Source organism: Gadus chalcogrammus, chromosome 10 (assembly GCF_026213295.1).
Source record: "Gadus chalcogrammus isolate NIFS_2021 chromosome 10, NIFS_Gcha_1.0, whole genome shotgun sequence".
Classification (NCBI taxonomy): Eukaryota; Metazoa; Chordata; class Actinopteri; order Gadiformes; family Gadidae; genus Gadus; species Gadus chalcogrammus.
The window spans coordinates 1,206,859-1,227,041 of NC_079421.1; the positions used below are offsets into that span (position 1 = coordinate 1,206,859).

General features: G+C 44.4%; 2 protein-coding genes across 7 annotated transcripts in view; both read left to right on the forward strand.

Moving 5' to 3' along the window:
- The first annotated feature begins 1,988 nt into the window (after positions 1-1,988).
- On the forward strand, positions 1,989-13,168 carry stard15 (StAR-related lipid transfer (START) domain containing 15). 4 transcript variants are annotated; one of them, XM_056600945.1, is made up of 8 exons: positions 1,991-2,257; positions 2,382-2,466; positions 2,645-2,791; positions 8,491-8,638; positions 10,084-10,187; positions 10,895-11,012; positions 11,858-11,910; positions 12,916-13,168. In XM_056600945.1, the coding sequence occupies exons 3-8, from the start codon at positions 2,645-2,647 to the stop codon at positions 13,126-13,128; spliced, it is 783 nt and encodes a 260-aa protein (XP_056456920.1). In that variant the 5' UTR covers positions 1,991-2,257; positions 2,382-2,466; the 3' UTR covers positions 13,129-13,168. The 4 variants fall into 4 exon arrangements, with proteins under 4 accessions (XP_056456921.1, XP_056456920.1, XP_056456922.1 ...); XM_056600947.1 differs by having other exon boundaries at positions 2,691-2,791; XM_056600946.1 differs by lacking the exon at positions 2,382-2,466 and having other exon boundaries at positions 1,989-2,257; positions 2,691-2,791.
- A 2,121-nt stretch (positions 13,169-15,289) lies between these two features.
- arap3 (ArfGAP with RhoGAP domain, ankyrin repeat and PH domain 3) overlaps positions 15,290-20,183 on the forward strand; it is a 36,736-nt gene continuing 31,842 nt past the window's right edge. Inside the window, exons 1-2 of one of the 3 annotated variants that reach the window (XM_056600939.1) lie at positions 15,290-15,404; positions 15,891-16,232. The gene's annotated coding sequence lies outside the window, so the exon portion shown is untranslated. The other 2 variants (XM_056600942.1, XM_056600940.1) reach the window with 2 other exon arrangements.

Below are 20,183 nucleotides of genomic sequence, written 5' to 3' on the forward strand. Positions count from 1 at the left end.
TATAAAAAATAAGTTACCAGACTTTTTACAAGCAATTTAATCAAACTATACATATACAATAATAATAAATAAATACAATGTTGTATAATGTGATACTTAAGATAAAAGTACATATAGTATTGTATTTTATCTATTATATGTATTATCTACAGCTCTGACCTGACATTTGCTTTCCTAGCTACGATTCAACAGGTCTGGCTTTGGACATGTGCAAAATGTCTAAACTGTGAAAGGTAAATAGTGAGGATGACTATATGCAGACCAAATGCCAATGTTTAATTCATCCAACGTGATGCAGCTCAATCCGGATGGGTTCCAACGGCCTGATACATGGTCTGTCCTCGGAGCGACCAGCAGCTCATCGCTCACCTCTGCTGCTGCTGTCTCCAGAGGGAGCTCTGGAAAAAGTGTTACCTCAACTATCGCCGGGGGGATCCAAACGAACGAGAAAGGCAGTTGTACTAAGAAGCACAACTAGAAAACATCCTACTTAGCTCGCTAACCCACTGGAAAGGTTCATTAAGCAGATAAGATCAATTGAACTTTACTACCCCAGAAAGGATATTCTGGTGTCACAGCAAATATTTAGCAGTTATAGCTATTTGAATGTACAAAAGATAACTCTAAATCTAATAATCATCCTGCCTGCTAACGACATAAGGACTCAAAACTACGGACCTATCAATTTGAAATCAAACTGAGGGAAATAGCAAAACCCTGAAGGGCTGACTATGGCTCCCCGTCGACGCAACACAAGGGGGTTTACAGGCCCATTACGTCCTTGCGGACCCACCTTGCGTCCGCCCCAAGGGCCTGATGTGCGCCTCCCAAAGACTGTAACCTTGCATCGAGGCAGCAGCAAGGGCTGTGATTGGTCCGCTCACTAAAACCCGAAGCAGATCCAAACCAGGCTCACGACTGCATCGAAGGGTCTGCGTGGTCCTTGCGTTGTATCGACATGGAAACTTAATCAGCCCTTAAAGGACTTCAAGAGTTTTACCTCGCTCGATGCCAATGTGTTGAGTCGAAGCAGTCACCTCCTTGGTTGGGAACGCTCATTAAGAGAGTTATCTAAACAAGGGCTTAAATGGTTTGCCTGATGTCACCCAGAGCCAGGCTGATGGATGATGTCCTTCTACCGCAGTGACATCACGTGACTCGTCATCAGCTGAATCGCTGATAGGGCAGATCGTGTGGTGTTTATATATTTCCTTCCGCTTGAGAGTTTGTAGCGGGAAAGGTGGGCGACATGTTTAATAATCGGAGGAAGAACAGGGCAAAGCTGGCATTCTGCTCTTCCGTCCGTTTACAACAACACCCACACATCAAAGCGATTCAAAGCAGTTGTTTCGAGGATTTGTCATCACTCCGGACAAATACATCCATGTGAAAGTTTGTCTCACCACATGTGTCATCAGTAAGAATTACTAATGACAAAGTATAAAGTTAACTAGAATCGGCCACTTAACACTGTAGGGGCCGGGCTTCATGGTGACATAAGGCGTGCGTGTGTCCTAAAGATCCCAACAAGTGCAGCTTTGTGCCTCGGAGGTCCGGTTACCAGACAGCATGCTGAGAGGTCAAAGGCCGCCCATAGAGATGGAAGTGGGGCTTACTAGTTTACGTTATTTTACATTGCGTGTCTGGGATCACGTCACATGACAAACATACATGACATATGCACATGTTCACACATGCAACACACATGTGTACGCAGGCTCCACACACACACACACACACACACACACACACACACACACACACACACACACACACACACACACACACACACACACACACACACACACACACACACACACACACACACACACACACACACACACACACACACACACACACAAAATACGCACATGTGCAGGCCTGCAACACAGACGGGCCTACTCACTCCCTTACACGCTTACTTTTTCTGTGTGCACAGTGCCCTCTGGCGGTCAGAGCCAAGTTGCATATTTAGTTCTAGTCTCGCATCAGTTCATATTTAATGTGATTTGCCGTGATACCTCGCGCCCCCCAGTACAGTGCGGACAGCACGGTGTTTGGTATTAGATACGCATTCGCAGACAAGGAATAACCATTGGGAGCCGTCACCTGATCTGTTGTCCATCAGTCAGTCTGGCTAAATGCAGCGAGCGTGTTCAAGTCTCCGCCTTCACCTGGAAACCGGGGAGGTATCCGTTTACGTGTCGCCTCACCTGGTCTATTCAACGGCGTTCTTGCTTGTGACGAATGATACCAGGTGAGGACTCGCAGACCCGGAGCACCCACACACCTGCTGACAGAGCAAAGAGAGAGGGACCCACATCCAGGGAGGTTTAGTGGTGGTTGAGTAACAGTTTATTTATTTATTTTTGCACTTTCAGTTGACTGTTTGGACTACCGGAAATATCTGCTTGCTTTTCACTAGCATTCACCGTGCGTGAATTAGACCGTGTTCCCCTCCGGCAAGTAAGTTGCGATTTGTTTTCTTTTGGTTGGCCTCAGTTGGTCAAAAGAAAAAAGAGAGAGAGAAAGAGAGTGTGGGAGCAAATGCAAGGAAAAACGGCGGTGATTCGGCGTTTTAACAGCCAATAAAAAGGCCTGTTTTATTTTGTACTATTGCACTTTATATTGTATCCTGCACAAGATGCCTGTCCAAATCCCGGACGACACGGATTTCACTTCTTTCAAAGAACAATGCGAAAACCACGAGGGATGGCTGGCCCGCTACAACAAGGGAGGCGTGACCGTGTGGTGCAGAGCGGAGGAGTGCAACACGGTGCAGAAACTCAAGGCAAGTAGGGTGCATCTCTCCCGGTGCTGCCGCACTCCCCCTCGCTGCACTGCGGCGCTGCTGTGTGCTCCAAACACAACACTGGTAGCCCGGAGTTAGGTAATGGTCCTGGACCCCGGAAGATACAGATGCTGAAATCGTCACACCACTAGTTATCATAGAGTAGCCTATCGCTATCGCTCATACTCATGCTCATTTATTTAGATCTATCGTTCTACTGTATCTATGACTCATCTCGTTGTTTGACATTATTTTCATGGGTTTGTTTCCCCTACAGAAGGTTCAGAACTACTCATTCCAAAATACATGAAAGTGTGTAGGCTATTACATCTGAAATGTCAATGAATAATTGGCATGCCTTCATGTAATACCAAAGCCCGAAGTTGCTTCTTCAATTTGGTAGAAAAAAATAGTTATTAATTTCACAATGATATGTAAGAGATAAGAGACACCATCTCTTGCATTTGTGAACCTGGAGGCAGCAAATGTTATTCTAGGTTTTACTTGGTAAAGAACAACAAGTATTAATTGGTTATCAGAATTTAATCAATTCACTTATTGCTTGTGATTGTTTTTAACACTAGTTGGTAGGTCATCTCTCTGATGTCATCTTCTTTGCCTTAGGTCATAGATCATCTCTCTGATGATAGGTCCGGATATTTTGAGATTGAGACTCGGAAGGACTGAACACTGATCTTGCTGTGAAGTAGCCTGACACTTACTTGTCCAAACTTGTGTAATGTTTTAATAGGTGCTTGTAAGCGAGGTATCGCTGCACAATTTAAAAAGAAGCTGACGCTTCTTGCAGGTTGACGGCAAATAAGTTTCACAATATTCCAAAAATAAGGAGTACAATAAAGGAGAATTAAGGTAAATAAATCTGCAAATTAGGTAGACTTTAAGGTAGCACCTTATGCTTACGCTATTCTGCTTGCTCAAGGAGTGATCACTAATGCCACTAATGGAAAAGTCAACAACCGAATGTTGGGAACTTACCTCTCGAATATTCCCGACTGACCACACCAGCCAAAATGGGCATTCCAAAAACAAATTCTAGACTAGCTGGCAGCAAGGATTATGCAGAGTAGCCTAGCCTAGCAACAAAAAACACCAAAGGGGCATAGACTAGACTAGCCTACCTCCCCAGCTTGTATTGACCAAGTGACTGTACAGTAATTGACACACCTTGGTAATCCACAATTGCAAAGTACAGATTTATGTTGTACATCAGTTTAATGATGTGGCTGTTAAAAAATAACCAAACAAACCACAAACAGTCTTTACCTCTGTGGTCACACGAGGTCATGGCCAGTGTTCATGTGACCAGGTATGATCGTAGCGACCTCTACCAGTAATATCAGCTGCCGTCCTCATCTGTTGGATTCTGTAGTACAGGAACTCTTCAATTCAATTTTATTTGTATAACCCTTAATCACCATTACAGTGTCAAAGGGCTTAACAGGTCAAATACTGAGGACACCCCCCTTAACCCAAGCCCCCACAAGGGCAAGAAAAACCTCCCTTGAATTAGCAAGGAAGAGGGATCAATAGTAGGGGGGGATCCCTTCTTCCAGGGATGGTCAGGAGTGCAATGGGGGCCATAATTGACACACAGGTTAATACATGCACATCAGATTAAATTGGTGATGTGGTGCTGGCCGGTTAACCATGAGGAGAGTCCAGGCATCCAGTCCAGTCGCCAGAACACACTAGAACAGCGATCAACAATAGTCTACACCGCAGGCAAACACACACACATAATCCCTGACTCCCAAACACAGAGCGTAAGAGGGTTAGGGTAAGGCCAGGGATGTGGCTAGCTGGACATATGATGCGTGCCCAGAGGGTAAAGGTTGAAACTCATTAAAGTCAGTGCAAGGTAAAAGTCGTCATGTTTCATTCACAGGAATGGCCAAGGCATCCAGCTACCTGTATTTGGTCTAGCGTTTCTTTGTCTTTGAATAATATATATCATAATTTATGGCATCATCGACATGTACCAACTGAGACTCTGCTAATAGAATAAGCAAAATCTGAATCGACTGGATGCATGACGTGTCACGTACAGCCCACATTATGCAAGGCCCATGCTGGAGGTAATGCGTTGGGAAAGATAGTGTAATAGCTAGGGATGGGAGATTATCTCCCAAATGAAGGGTACTGGGTATATCCCCATTGTCTAGAAGAGCCTGCCTCTTTGGTCCAAGATACCCTAACTCTGCTCCTTAATTGCGTGTCTGAATTCCCTGTAGGTCGCTTTGGATAAAAGCGTCTGGTAAAGGGCATCTATTGTTGTTATTGTAGATAATGGAGGCTGTAAGCCAAGGTTGGGCTTGTGAAAAGGATGAGCTCTTAATGCCTCAAGTTGGCTGGAATCATACCCCCCATCTTGACTTAGTTTTTTATATAAGTGCCATCAAGACATCCTTGAGAAATATGATTTTATGCAGGGGGTGATCAATCTACAGAAATGAGGAGGGCTTTTAGGCAGCAACATATGCTAGCCTAGCAGCAAAGAACACCACAGACTAGCCTAGCCTAGCAACAAAGAACACCAAAAGAGCACAGACTAGCCTCACTAGGCACCAAATGACACCAAAGTAGCAGAGCCTAGCGACAAAGCACACCAAAGGAACACAGATTAGCCTGATCTATTTAAGCATCACATAGCACTAATGGAACACAGACTAGCCTTTCAGAAAGGAGCAGCAACGGTACAGACTAGCCTAGCCTTGCATTAATGGATACCATAGCGACACGGGTTATTCTAGCCTTGCATCATAGAGCACCATTGGCACACAGTCTCGCCTAGCCTGGCTTGGCTAGCCGAGAGCACCGACACAGCCTAGCTTACCAGTGGTGACCTCCATGACAATGGAGCCTAGCCAGCCTAACGGCACAGAACATCACAAAAGCACAGAACATAGAAACACAGATTAGCTCAGCCTGACGGTGATGAACACAACAAGAACACTAGCATAGCCATGTTACACGCCTCTGGTCTCTCCAGGAGTCTGCATGCCACGGATGAACACATCAGCTTGCTGAAAGATTCAGGTGGAAAAGAGGATGGTCACTAGTGAGCGGGAACTTGAGTACCGATGGTGTTGCTGAACCTCAGGTAGCCCTGCCAAGTTCTCTTCAAAGTAGGTTTTCTTACGTTACTCAGTTCCCAGAAAAACACTGCCATGGCTTATTCAGATTACTTAATTGATCCGGGGTGACATGGTTGCTGGTGCTGAACTAAACTTCTGTGGTCCCTTAAAGTCTCCCATTAACATTCAACATAATGAAAGCTGAAGAAAAGTATATCCATGTATCTAAAGCCAAAGTACAAATATATCGTCGCCACCTGATATATTGGTTGTACTGGTTTAGCTCAGTGTTGGTTACACCAATAATGTCTGCAGTATCCAAATCAACCTAATTATCAAACATGGATGTTTCTGTCTTAATGTGATATTCTGGGAAAATGTTGGCCCGTAGACCTATTATGTTCAGTTCCCTTAAGACAGGGCCAAGATAATGAGGAGGATTTTAGGAACGGGTTGAATAATTTAGTTGGTCTTACAGGAGCAGCCAGGCGCATCTTCTCATACATTAAATATTAAATGTTCGGCAGGTGGTGACGACATACGACCTACAGACGATAAGAGGGAGACAGTGAAGGGAGATGTGGAGGTTGTTGGTGTCATTGAACGCTGACAGCTGGATGTGATGGAGGTCCTTTTTTTTGCCTTAAAAAAAAAAGTAGAAGTTTACATCTTCTGAGTTTCGGTTAAGGCTTGGGTTTAGACATACACAACGTTCCATTCTTGTAGTGCTCTGTATCTTTAGAGAATATCATTAATTCGCGATGTAATTCCATACTAATAATAAAACATAACATAATAATTCCCATAACTCCTGTATCACATTAACTATGATGTGAGTGTCCTTGCAAAATGGCTTTAGAGCTGACTCCTTTTTATTTTTGAGAGGCAGAGAGGTGGAGTCATTAATGTTTAAGGGGGGTGCAGGAGAAGCGTGCTGATTGAGTTACATGCGGCCTGTCTTTGCTAGGTTAGCCGGCTACAGTGTCTGATATCGGCTGCTCAGGCCAGGGTACAGTAGGACACCGAATCGACCCTCATGAGATTACAACAGTGGAAAAGTGTTACAACCTACTTCTTCCATCCACTTGAATTCCCCCCCCGCCCCCCACCACCAGAGTTTCTACTTGAAATAAGCAGAATGAGGTCCTAAGTAGAAACCATTTGTGTTGTTTGGTAAGATATACACTGTGTTGTGTTTAGTTTTACTGAGACTATATCCCTGTTCCGTTTGTTTAAAGGAGACATACTATGGTGTTTTCCCAACAAGTAAACATTGTATTTGAGTTCCAGAAAACATGTTTTTGAAGCTGTTTGCTGGAAATAGCTTTTAGGAAAAAAAATCGTCGCTATTCCCCTCTGTTTCACTCCCTTCAGAATGCGCTGTTTCTGGTGTCTGTAGCTTTAATGCAAATGAGCTGCTGCCAATTGACCAATGAGCTGTCAGACTGAACCACAGCATGGAGGAGAAGGGATTGTTGTTTTTGCGGACTCCTGGAGCTCTATATCTATATAATATAATATAATAATAATAACATTATTTATTGGTATTTATATAATATTCCTATATCTAAAATCACGGCCAAAAGCTATGTGCGTCTCGGATGATAGCTGAACTCCGAGAGCTGAACTGTCTGGCGGGGGTAGCTCGGCGGCAGTCCGGCAGAAAAAGGGATTGTGCTCCCGGAGCTGAGCTGCCGGGCTGCTGCCGAGTTCCCCCCACCAGAGCTGCTCGTCTGCTGGTCCACAAAATCGTAGCTGTGCTCTGATTGGAGGGGAGTGGGGAAGTGGGAGGTAATATTCAACTGTGCCCCCTTCCTACGTAGGAGGGGGCGCCGAAGCTGACTCGCTCGTTTGGTAACTGTGGGCGGGGTACTTTTAGAAATGCATATCTCACTCAAAAAATCATGAACTTTTTTCAAAGTTTTTATGAGTGTGGGAGCCAAAGACCCAAAACTACACCCCACATCCCAGAAAGAGTGTTGTTTTCCTAATATGTCCTCTTTAAGATATTGAAAATTGCTGCCTGGCTCCTGAAATATATTTATTCCTTCCTCTATTGTTGTTTTCTCTCTCTCTGTCACTCTCTCTCTTTCTCTCTCTCTCATATCATTAATAAGTAACTCTGATTAAGCATTATTAACCCTGCTTGAACTGACGTCAGACTGATGAATTGCTCATAGGAGATAACGTGCTGCTTGGCTTTAACACGTCTGCACATAATTACCCATTATATTGTTGTAGACCGTCTGCGTCAAGCGGCCTCTGCCTCATTATGAAGAAATGGACTCCAGTGCTGAATCGCCGCTGCTGAATACTGCTCCGTTTTCCCCTCTGTTTTGTTCATTTGGCCGACTAAGGTTTTATCCAAAGCGACTTATAAGCAAGGCTGATCAATTATAAGCATGCCATCAGGATTGGAGTACAGTAAACAACATACTTCTTGCATTACCTAGACGTAAAAAACACAACCAAAAAAACACTGCAGAGGAGCTGTAAGAATCTGAATTAATTTATTAATTAGTTTGTGTTTCTTGTCCTCATGAGTAGTGAAGCCTTGAAGTAGAATCAGCGTTTTAAAGGCCTCTCTCTCTGCACGGGTTTCAGATGCGGATCACGTGTAAGGACGTGCGGGCGGATACGGTGTATGACGTCCTCCATGACACCAGCTACCGCAAGAAGTGGGACACCAACATGATTGACACCTACGATATCGGACGGCTCACCGTCAATGCAGACGTTGGCTACTACTCCTGTAAGACTCGCCATTTCTTTACAAAGTATTCTGTTGCCTTTTGTTTCTGGGCCGGTTGATGTGTACTTTGTTAACCACTCTAGCTGTTTGGATATATTCGTTTAGGGGTTTACTTGACTGGTTGTTTGAAAGCATTTATTATACTGTATAGATGTAGTTTGTTTCCCCTTCTGGCCTGTTAGGATCCAGGGAAGTTTGAAAAACAGCGCTCGATGCTTGATCTAACATCTAGCAAGTATTCAGAGTTACATAAAGGGAGTTGTGTACTTTAAGGGTGTGCAGGGAGAGCAAGAGAGGAATATCCAAAACAAACAGACAAACATAAGTCCATGGGAAACTGAGTGTGTGTGCCTGCATGCAGGCGTGTTGTGTAAACCAGAAAGTGCATTGTAGGCCAAATCCCTGTTTAATGTAGGACAGTCTTATGCAGACAGAATCTGTCTCACAGAATATGAAATATAATCTAGTGTGACAAGAGGAATCAAGTGTTGATAAGACGTCTAGTGTATGTTAATATCCAAAACAAAAACATGTTATGTCAACTTAATAGAGGGGAACGTACATATGTACTGGACAATTTCAATCCCTCCATTGGGTTGTAACAACAACATCCATTTGTATAACAGTATTTCTTGGCAACAGAGGACAGGTACGGACTCTGAGGGTAGAGAGAAAGGGACGTGGTATATCTCGATGTGGGATCTGGAGACCTTTGTTCATGATTTTTATATTGTGTATCTCGAGGAGTTCCAACACAACAAACAAAGAAACCGTTCTGGAAATCATAACGCGGTCGCTCCCTCGCTAACACAACCAACAGGAAACAGGAAAAGGAACCCCTCTGGGGTCCTGAAACTCTACCCCGGACTCCTCTCCACAAACCTCCCACTGCATACCTGTTGACTAGCGGACAAACGCTATGAACTCTGGGTAAAAGGGAAACCTAGGGATGGCGTGGAGACCTGAGCGACCAGTTTAAAATGGGACAATATGGAAGGCTGACCTGACATTGTTGACACTGCGCTTCATTACAGTTTTGTCTAATGGGATGCCATTCTTGTACCCTATGTATGCTTTTTTTGTGAAGCGGAACACAACAAACTAATGATAGATATCTGCATTGTTAATACTAGCACATTTTCCTAGAACCTTTTGGATGAAACGTCCTCGCCACTAAACTATCCTGCTCCCATCCTGCCATAATTATATTGATCTAATGTTAATTGATTATAAATGGTAACTCTCAGGGTAAGATGGTTCGATTCCAACTGTTTGGAATCATCCATGATTCCAAAACAGATTCATCCATGCTTAGAACTTAATGTACGCAAAAAGTGTCATATTTACATGTGATTAGTAATCGCATGCAAATATAACTATTGGGAGTTGACCTAAACAAGGCATAATCTCACTGTGTCTTGTGTTTTTCACTCCTGTGTGTTCAGGGAAGTGTCCGAGTCCACTGAAGAACCGAGACTTTGTAACCATGAGATCCTGGTTACCACTCGGCAACGACTACCTCATAATCAACTACTCTGTCAAACACCCCGTACGTCTTTCCTTCTCTACCTCTGTCCTTATTGCCTGTTGAATCTTTAATGTCGGATGTTCAAGACAAGAGGAGAAGCTTGGGAAGCATGTTTCGGGCTCCTATGTTTATTTTTACCTGTGCGGGAATACTTTTTTCTAATTTCTTATATTTGCCCGGCAAACGGTGGCAGGCTTTAATTTGTTCACGGCAGTGGTAACGATGTAGACACTGACTGCTGGTTTCGGAGCAATGGGAAATGTATAGGGAACTTGATTGTAGTAGAACCAATTGTGCCATTTAAACTCCAGGGACCACTCCTTTCCTCTCCTCGTCTTGTCTACTCTGTTCAATTCTACGCCACTTGGTTCTACTTTACTCGGATCTGCTCAACCTTTCTCCTCTACTCTTCTTTTCTTTCGTACTTTACTCTCTTCTTCTCAACTTCCTTGTCTCTTCTTTCTTTGTGTCTACTTCTGTGCACTTCAACGTTCATTGATCACTTTAATTATAGATCATTATGGGCACTTACTAGAAATGTGTTTTAATTAAAGAATGCAATTCACATTTTGTATTCAAAAGAAAGCAGTGTATATTTTTTACATTGTTTGTAGAGTTTTATATTGGGGGGGAGGGTAAGTCAAATAATGTGCTAGGCCAAAGGAATGATGTTGGAGACTGCAGCTGCTAGTTGTGTTAAAGAACACAAACCGTTCCACTCCTTACAGCAACACCCTCCCAAGAAGGACTACGTCAGAGCAGTCTCGCTGCTCACTGGCTACCTGATCCAGTCCAACGGGCCAAGCAGCTGCACTCTCTACTACCTGACCCAGGTAGACCCCAAAGGTGAGGTCACCCTGTACCCGCTGACCGTGGTAGACCTGTGAGGTGAGGTCACACCGAGGCAGAGGTGAATGCTAAGTGTTATATTTTTAGGTTATATTTGGCGGCGTAAGCGCAGACGCAGAGAAAGGGTATCTGAGATGGCAAACTACTTGACTGAGCTCCAGCAGCAGACACTGTTTTGAGAACACAGCGGCACATTGTGAGTGTACATGGAGGGCTTCCCGCCGCTTTTACATAAGAGCAGTGCAAAGTAATGCAGTAAACGCACGCTGGGACGCAGTGCCTTGTGTGCCAGCGGCCGCGCATTCGGGGGGCGCTCCGTGCTGAGAGACAGGAAGTCTTTGAAGCGCCAGCTCCCTCGCTGGGAGATGAATGTTTTATCCAAATCTGCAGACATCAGCACATTTCCCACCTCGCTCCCAGCTATCTGTCCTGGGTCATTATTATCTGCCGTCTACCATTAGCATATGGAGAATATTAGCTGTTGTGTGCTTTTGTGTGTGCATGTGTTGTAGTATGAATAGGTCTAGTGTTTGTGTCTTGACCATATGTGTGTTGTCTTGGAGAGCAGGATGTGTGTTTTGCATGAACCAGCTGTAAGAATGTGTCAGTTTAGTCCGTTTGTGTACATGTGACCGTTTCTATATTCATTCTGTATTTGTGTGTGTGTGTGTGTGTGTGTGTGTGTGTGTGTGTGTGTGTGTGTGTGTGTGTGTGTGTGTGTGTGTGTGTGTGTGTGTGTGTGTGTGTGTGTGTGTGTGTGTGTGTGTGTGTGTGTGTGTGTTCAACTCATACCCGGTGTGTGTGTGTGTTTTAACCGATGTGTTCTCTTGGTGTGTACGTAGGATCCCTGCCCAAGTGGGTGGTCAACAGGGCGTCCCAGTTTGTCGCTCCGAAGGTAACATCCATCTAACACAGCTATGATGTGCCTCCACTGTATTATATTATCTATACATGCGTCAACACAATCCCAATATTTATTGTTATTTACAAACTCTATTGCCATGTTATCTTGGTAAAGCATAGATTACCAAGTGATTGGTGAGGGCAAATAAATAAATAAATCACGTTCTTTGTTTGAGAACATAAATCATTTAAAACAAAAGCCCAAGCAGAAAATCCAGGATGATCTGGTGTCATCAGAATCATAGAGGCAGAGAATCTAGAATGATCTCAACCAATCAGAAACTCGTCATAGAAGCAGAAAATCGATCTTAAAGGTTGGGTATGGAATTCTCTTGTTTGTCGATTTTTGCAAAATTACTTGAAATCCTTATCATAACACACTTACAGCCACTGAGTTAGAAGTACTGCCATGAAAATTAAACAAGTCAATCATCTGTGGAACGGGCAGGGCTCGAAAAACTCCAGCCAATGATTTCCAGAACCATCGAGTGGCATTGGACAGTAAGTACGTCAATCAAACGGTCGTACTGCACTCCCCCTCCCCCACCCCCGCGTGACCCCTTCGTGCACGTACTCAAAGCTCGTGACCCAGAGCAAGCTTCTGTTTGTTGATATCCTGCGGTAGCTACTGGAGCTAGCTAACTAGCTAATGGCTCGCTCTCGTGCATCTGTGTTCGCTTGTGCATGATTGCGCGTCCATGTACTTGGAATGGGTGGAGTCAGAGTCAGCGTTGAAGGAGAGGGGGTAGGACCATTCGAGTTGTGTGTTTTCAAAATCTGCTGGCGTTTCGCAAATCCCATACCCAACCTTTATGGTTTGAGCCAAACCAGTTGAAACCAGTTAGAGCCATAGGTGGCAGCAGGTAATCCAGACAGATCTATTTTCAGTTGGAACCAGCAAAAATAGCAGTTGCTGCATGCTAGACTAACTGAACCCCTCTCCATCCCTCATGAACACCCACCCAACCACACCTCTCCCTCCTCCCGCTCCACCCAGGCCATGAAGAAGATCTACAAGGCGTCCCTGAAGTACCCCGAGTGGAAGCGGAAGCACAACCCCGGCCTGAAGCCCTGGATGTATCCCGAGCAGAACACCCTGCCCTGCGTCAGCGTGGCCGACCTGACGCTGCAGCGCGCAGACTCCCTGGAGAACATCGACGAGAGCAGCCTCAATGAGGAGAAGGCTCACCACAGCGAGGAGGAGGACTGAGAGGAGGAGGAGGAGGCTCACCACAGCGAGGAAGAGGACTGAGAGGAGGAGGAGGCTCACCACAGTGAGGAAGAGGACTGAGAGGAGGAGGAGGAGGAGGAGGCTCACCACAGCGAGGACTGAGGAGGAGGAGGAGGAGGAGGCTCACCACAGCGAGGAGGACTGAGAGGAGGAGGAGGAGGAGGCTCACCACAGCAAGGAAGAGGATGAGGAGGAAGAGGACTGAGGAGGACTGAGGAGGAGGAGGGAAGCTGCTGTTGTTTTCGTTAGCGATCGTTCCCCTTGCTTTCGCAATCTGTTCTGAGTGACAGATTTTCTGAGAATGGGATTTGAGTGATTGGCCCACTGACTAAGCGTCTGTCTGACTAGACTTGTGTGACTAGTCTGTCTTGGCGGATGTCTGTCTGTCTGACTGACTTCCAGTCTGTCTTTCTGATAGTCCATCAGGATGGCATGATTGTGTGTCTGTCCGTCTATCTCTGTCTAATCTTTTTGTCTGTCAATTAAGTTTATTTTCTTCTCTTTGCAAGTTGAGGAGGGAGGGAGGAAGAGAGAGGGAGAAATAAACATGACCTCTGCATGTAAACAACATTTTAGACAGATGTGAATGCATGTTGATTCGGTTCCTCTGAGTGTGAAATGCTGCTAACTTCCAGGAACATTCTGTAACATTTATTTTGTCTGACCGTTTAACTGAAACTAGTTTTTTCCTATCAAGCCTCAGCAAGATTGTTTTTTCCTATTTGGGTATGTAAATATGATATTATAAATGATATTTAGTTTCCTTATGCAGTGAGATAATTATATAATAAATAAACTATCAGTTTCTTAATCTGCAGTGCCCTCTAGTGGTGAAGTTATGTAACTCCGTGCATGATTGCGAAGTGGAATGGGATGTGCACTATAACATATAGGGGCTTAAAAGCTACCCTTCGCGCTTGTGCGACTGATTTTCAGGGGTGTACTTGGATTGGTTAATAGATTGTGTACTTTGTTTGTATATGATTACAGTAAGCAAAATACTTGAACTCGCCTACGGGGCAGACTACAGTATCCAAAACAGACGACAGAAGGCTTCTACAAGATAGCGTGAATGACATGTACAGAGAATGGTAACACAGCAAATCTCAGGGGATGGGGAACAACGGGCAATCCCGTTGTTGATGTAAAGACGTTCCCCCGTTTGTCAATAAACCTATTTTTCTGTCTCATAATCAAATTCTGTCTTATTCTTTGTGTGGTTATATAGGCCTATATTTATACAAAATGACCCAGTTGGTGTAAGCCTATAGCAATAACATGACATGGCGTTTTCCATTCATATCTAAAATAAGAATACATTTCACCATTGCAGTGTAGGCCTACTAAAACTCCTACTTGAATAGTGAGCTTGTTTTTCCTCTACGGCGTTGAGGGAATAGTTTATGTATCCTCCTTTCCTACGTAGAAACACAGCTGTTGTCCAAACCCACTCCAATCTGTATTGTCTCAGCCGCTTCCGGTTTCCCGTCTGCATCACTGAGATTGTCGTTGGGCCCACAAAGAGGAAACTCAACCGTTGTCCAACTTCTCACACTAGAGTCTCATTCAGGCCCCCGGTGCGTCCGTGCTTGTGTGTTCTGCGTGGCCTATGACCGTTGTCAACGTGAGGGTCGGCGCGCCCTGGCAGGCCTCATAAGGCACTGAAAGGCCGCCTGAAGCTGCTTGGTTAGTGTGTGGGGAAATAATGGTGAACCATTTTATCGACAAACAGAATTTTACATTAATTGTATTTACATAGACTTATGATGAAACTTTATTTTAATCTTCTGGGGTTTCGGGCTAGATAAATGTTCAACACAAATCTGGAGGTAGATTTGTGTCTTTATTATGCAATCAAACAGAATAGGTTTGAGAGCAAAACTTTCCACACTGCAATCCAAAAATTTGATTTGAGAGCAAAACTATCGACACTGCAATCAAAATTTTTTTATTGCAAGTAAAATAAATGTGATTAAAAAAATATTAATGGGAATCCAAAAGTTTTGTTTGCAAATCCAAAACTTTTGTTTGCGAATCCAAAACTTTTGCCCTGTGAATCCAAAAGCTTTGCTTGCTGTTGAGCTGAATCTCGTGGGCGGGACCTACGCCGAAAGATGTAAGACCCGTCTCTATTGGCCAGTCTCGATCGGAGTGACAGCTTGGCAACATCCACCGTTAGTAACGAGAGAGTTTGGAAGTCCATGATGAGACAGAGCGGGACTCGGGAGCTGAGAGGACAGAAAATCAATGCGCAGGTATGTCTTCCGTCATAGTAATAGCAAGAATGTTATGTTTGAACTGGTGCACGTAGATTGCTTTTGTTTAACGATCTGGGGATGTTATTCAGATATACATTGTAAACGTCACTCTAGAGGTGGGTCATGAAGCGTCTGACGAATCCAGGTAAAATCCAGTCTCTATTGGTATGGGCGGAATGGTAAATAAACCACGCCCACAAATACTGACAAATTATAGCCACAATTCGGACTCCCCATTACAATACATACAAAAAAAATAATTTCTAACTTGACTTGGTGAATTTAATGTAAAGTGAACGATCTCATCATAATAAAAAAATGCAAAATAGCATTTAGCATTAGTTTTGTGGAATATTTGTACCACGTGCACGCGAGCGCGCACACACACACGCGCACATTCATCAATCGCTTCTTGTATTATGCTGGTGCTGGTGGTAATCTAGGCACCATAAACCAGGAGCTAAATCTGTCACTTCCTTTAAGTTGAGGGCTTTTGGCTGACAAGGAAGCCACAGCCCCTCCGGGTTTGTCAGCCCAGGCCCCACCACACTATCCTCTGGAGATCGAGCAGTCTTCCACTCCACATCGACCAGACGGCCGTCTCGGATAATTGAATAGCGCCTGTGCCTTTAAGAGTTTGAGAACAGCTTTCTGGAGGACTTCGCTGAGCGTCGCAGCGAAGTTATCGCGGTGTCCACCACCACGCACACCCACAAGTGTCTGTCCACACCAACCCGACCAAACTGAAGGAACACAAGCGGGCTCCTAATTCCGTTAGAACACAAACAGCGAGAGAAGCGCACAGGCAGAGACCCTCTGAATATGGTAAGACTTACCAACTTCTATTTGTTCTAATATCGTTCATCGCATTCACCAGCCTAGTTGGTGATATCCTGTTTGATATCCTCTTTCCCTAGATGGGAAGTTGTTGCATTCATCCGACTGTCAAGCGTAACTTGTGATAAGTCAGATATTATCTGTATTGCGGCTATGCTTTAGCCTACAGCATTGGTTCATTTTTAACGATGAATGTGATTTTGAAAGGGTGGTTATTATGCAGCGGCAATTTGTGCGCGCATATAAAGCTCCAGTCACTCTTTATACAGTCATGTCCTTAATGAGAAAGCTGCTGAATATCAATGGGAAAACGATGACGGAATGCATGTCCTCCAACGCACCAAGCCAGCCTATTAGGCCTATGTCTAAGATCTGACACCTGCAATAATTAACTAGTATTTCGTTCCACCAAAGGAAACATTATCGGTGTCAGACAGCAAATCAAAGTTATATTTATATTGTGTGTTCACGAGTATTTCTTAAATGAGGAAGAATAGTTCAAATTGCTCTGTGACCACCATAATAGTTAATATCCAAAAAGTAGTAAGTAGTAAGTGATTAGCTTACATATTGACAATACATTTTTTTTACGGTTTGTTTTGTATTGGTATTCCAGTATCTACAACACAATGTTCCCTCAAACACAAATTAACTAGAGCAATTGATTATCGCTGTAATCAAGTGAAAATACGAATGTTGGCCAAGGGCATAGTAGTCAGCCAATTATCGTCGAAGGACTAAACTTCTCTATTTCAATCCACAAGTTGGTCTGGCTCTGGTATTGCATTATGACACCAGTCATCGATTGCAGAGAACTGTGCTAGAGCGTCACGGTTGGTGTGAAATAAGTGGTTGTTATTAGCTGAGCCGCTTGTGTCACTGCGTAGATGACTCAGATCGGACCCACTACCAGTGACTACAGTGCTGACTGTCTGACAACCTGTGTCTGAACGCATCTTTAAAGGCAGTTGTTGGATATTTATTGGATGGGTCAAATTTTTTTTACTTTAATTGCTGCTAAACCTTTTCATAAAGAGCAGGAGTTCTGATTCTCACGAAATCAGCTTGAGCTCCCTATCTCATTCTCACTCACAGAGCTCTGGTTCCCCAGAAACAGGAACCGCAGCTCCAGGCACTTCCTCTCCCAGGGCCCCTCAAGGGTATCCCTATCTCCCCATCTTATCTGCATGTTTGTGTGCTCCAACGCCAGAGTGTCTTCTTGGGTGGCGCTCTGTAAAGGCATATGGACCGCACCACATGATTACCACTTGAAAACTAAATGTATAGATAACATATGACAAAATCGGTAATCAAAATGTGCATATGCGGCGGTTGTCTGACAAGGGATGTCAGACAACAGTGACCCGCAATAGTTATGTAATCCTGAAAAAGATTCCCCATCTTACGCACCTCTGATGTAAGATTGACGTGGGTTTGTGTGAATTCTCGCCCGTTTGAGTCATGCGTTGGTTATGTTGAACTAAGTTTTGTAAGGAACGGCGTCTCCGATCAAAACCCAGTGGTGATGCCTTGGACTGATCAATCCCATCCACAATCCTCCACCATTCACCAAGTACGGCCCCTTCTGAGTCCCCCACCAACACCACCTTAAGGCCCAATCCCAATTTATGGCCCCGACCACTTTGTCCCAACCCTCCATGTCCGGCTCATGCGTAGGTGTAGAGTGTCCCGACTCTTGTTTGGATAGAGGGGTAGGGCCAAGTGGTCAGGGTACATCGCCCTCCGAACTGAAGGTTTTCTGAGGCACACTCGAAACTGATTGGTAAAAGAAGTCTCATAGAATGCTTTGTGAATCATCGGTATGATTCACAATGCATTAATTGTGTATTTTTTCCATTAATACAGATAACGATTATGATAACAATCTTATTATCTTGATTTAATGCTGCTTCAATGTATTATACATAACAGCTTAAAAAGAATTACAACAAAGTTGTGATGAAGTGTCGATGGCCTCAAATTTCAATGAGGATGACTTCTGCTGATGTAGCAGCGTCTTGAAGGGTTGTCCCATTTCAAAGGGGAACATGTCAACCCCTACCCCTTGTAACTCTGTTCCGAGGGGGCAAGCCGAAAAAAGAGAAGCACTCGAAAAACAGGGGGAGGGTTAAAAAGGAGAAATGGGATTAGGCCTTAGTCCTACTTACGCCACCACCTCCACCCAAACCACCTCCTCAAGTCCTGCTCCTTCCACTGTTAATTCCTTGGGCGCGGCCGCCTGGTGCTGCTGTAGCAGCAACATTTCTTTTGTGACCAAACGGCAGGAAACCCTGTAACAAAAGAACGGCCGTCCGCCTAAACAGTACTCTGTCAAACTGACACACACGCACAAGATGTGAATCTGTCCATCCCAGAATAAGCTACAGCTGCTAAGTCAGTTTCCTCTGGAGGGTCTTTGGGGGTAAGGGTCCCTTAGGTTAACGTGCCAAGAAAACCTTCCAAAGATTTATGTTGAGGAACCGGTGGCCTATCGGAACACTGCGGCTGTCTCGTTGTTTGGTGAACTGGGTCGGAAAGAACCGACAGGAACTGCTTTTGACCACAGTTAGGGATGCGATCTTCACAAAGGTTGAGGAGCTGTATTGTAGTTAACAAGTCAGTGGTAAAGGGGTGAAAACAAATCCATTGGAAGATGCTTGTCCATTGTTCAAGCTACTTGTCAATCAAGGGTTACATGACGCTCCCTTCTATTTAATATCATGATCCTACGTGTCGAGGAAACCCTTATCTTAAACCCACTGGGTTTTGGGTAAGGTAGAAACTGTTGTCCAGCTGCGAGTTAGCATCCATGGGGACGATCTGATGCCTCTTAGAGAGCTAGGATCATTTTCTTAACTTATATCCTATGATGTACATCTCTTTCTCCCACGCACATATACTTTAATTCACAAACACGCACGCACGCACACACTTATTTACAAAATTACAACACATTCATGCTATCCCCAATATAGGCATATTGTGTTTGTGACTATTGTTTGTATGCAAAATGTAAGAAAGTAAACATTGAAATTGTATTTTTTTTTTGCTAATACGATCGGTCAATCAGTGGTGGAAACGGAGTGGCAGCTAGCAAAGGAGCTAGCTGGCTAGCAAACACACAGACTGCACTCTGTGGAGCTGGACCCAAAGAAGGAACAATGGCATATTGTGTCTTACAATAGAGCTTCACTGTTATTTATACATTCTCTCTCTCTCTCTCTCTCTCTCTCTCTCTCTCTCTCTCTCTCTCTCTCTCTCTCTCTCTCTCTCTCTCTCTCTCTCTCTCTCTCTCTCTCTCTCTCTCTCTCTCTCTCTCTCTCTCTCTCTCTCTCTCTCTCTCTCTCTCTCTCTCTCTCTCTCTCTCTCTCTCTCTCTCTCTCTCCCCCGCCCGCCGCCCCCATCCACACACACATCAGTGGTGGTGGATCGCTTAGGTCTTCCTGTGATTTTTCTGATGCAGTGGGATGGAGCCATGAGGTCATTGGGACCGGACGCACATGCACGAAAGCATGCGCATACAGCCCCATACAATATAAAGAGTTCTGTGTGCGTGGCCTCTTGGATGGAGGGAATGAGTATTGAACATCAGGTGTGGGGTCGGTTGTCTGACTGCGTGGTCCTCGCGTGTTGTCTTACTTTTCAGTTCGGGGTACGTTGTGTTATCGTTTAGGGCAGTGCTGTATCATGTATCGCTTCTGTTTTTATTGCAGGGTCGCTGTTTTGTCTTGTGTTGTTTCATGTCTTCCTCATTGGGATGCTGTCTTGTGTTTGTCATTTTGTTTTGAGCACGGCTCTCCTTCGATGGACTTATAAGTATGTTTTGTCATATTTTGTATTGGGCCACGATTGCACATTGTTAATAATGTATGTTTTATAGAGAGATTGCGCACTGCAGCCATAGACTGTGGGAGGACGTCGATACAAGTTTCAGTCGAT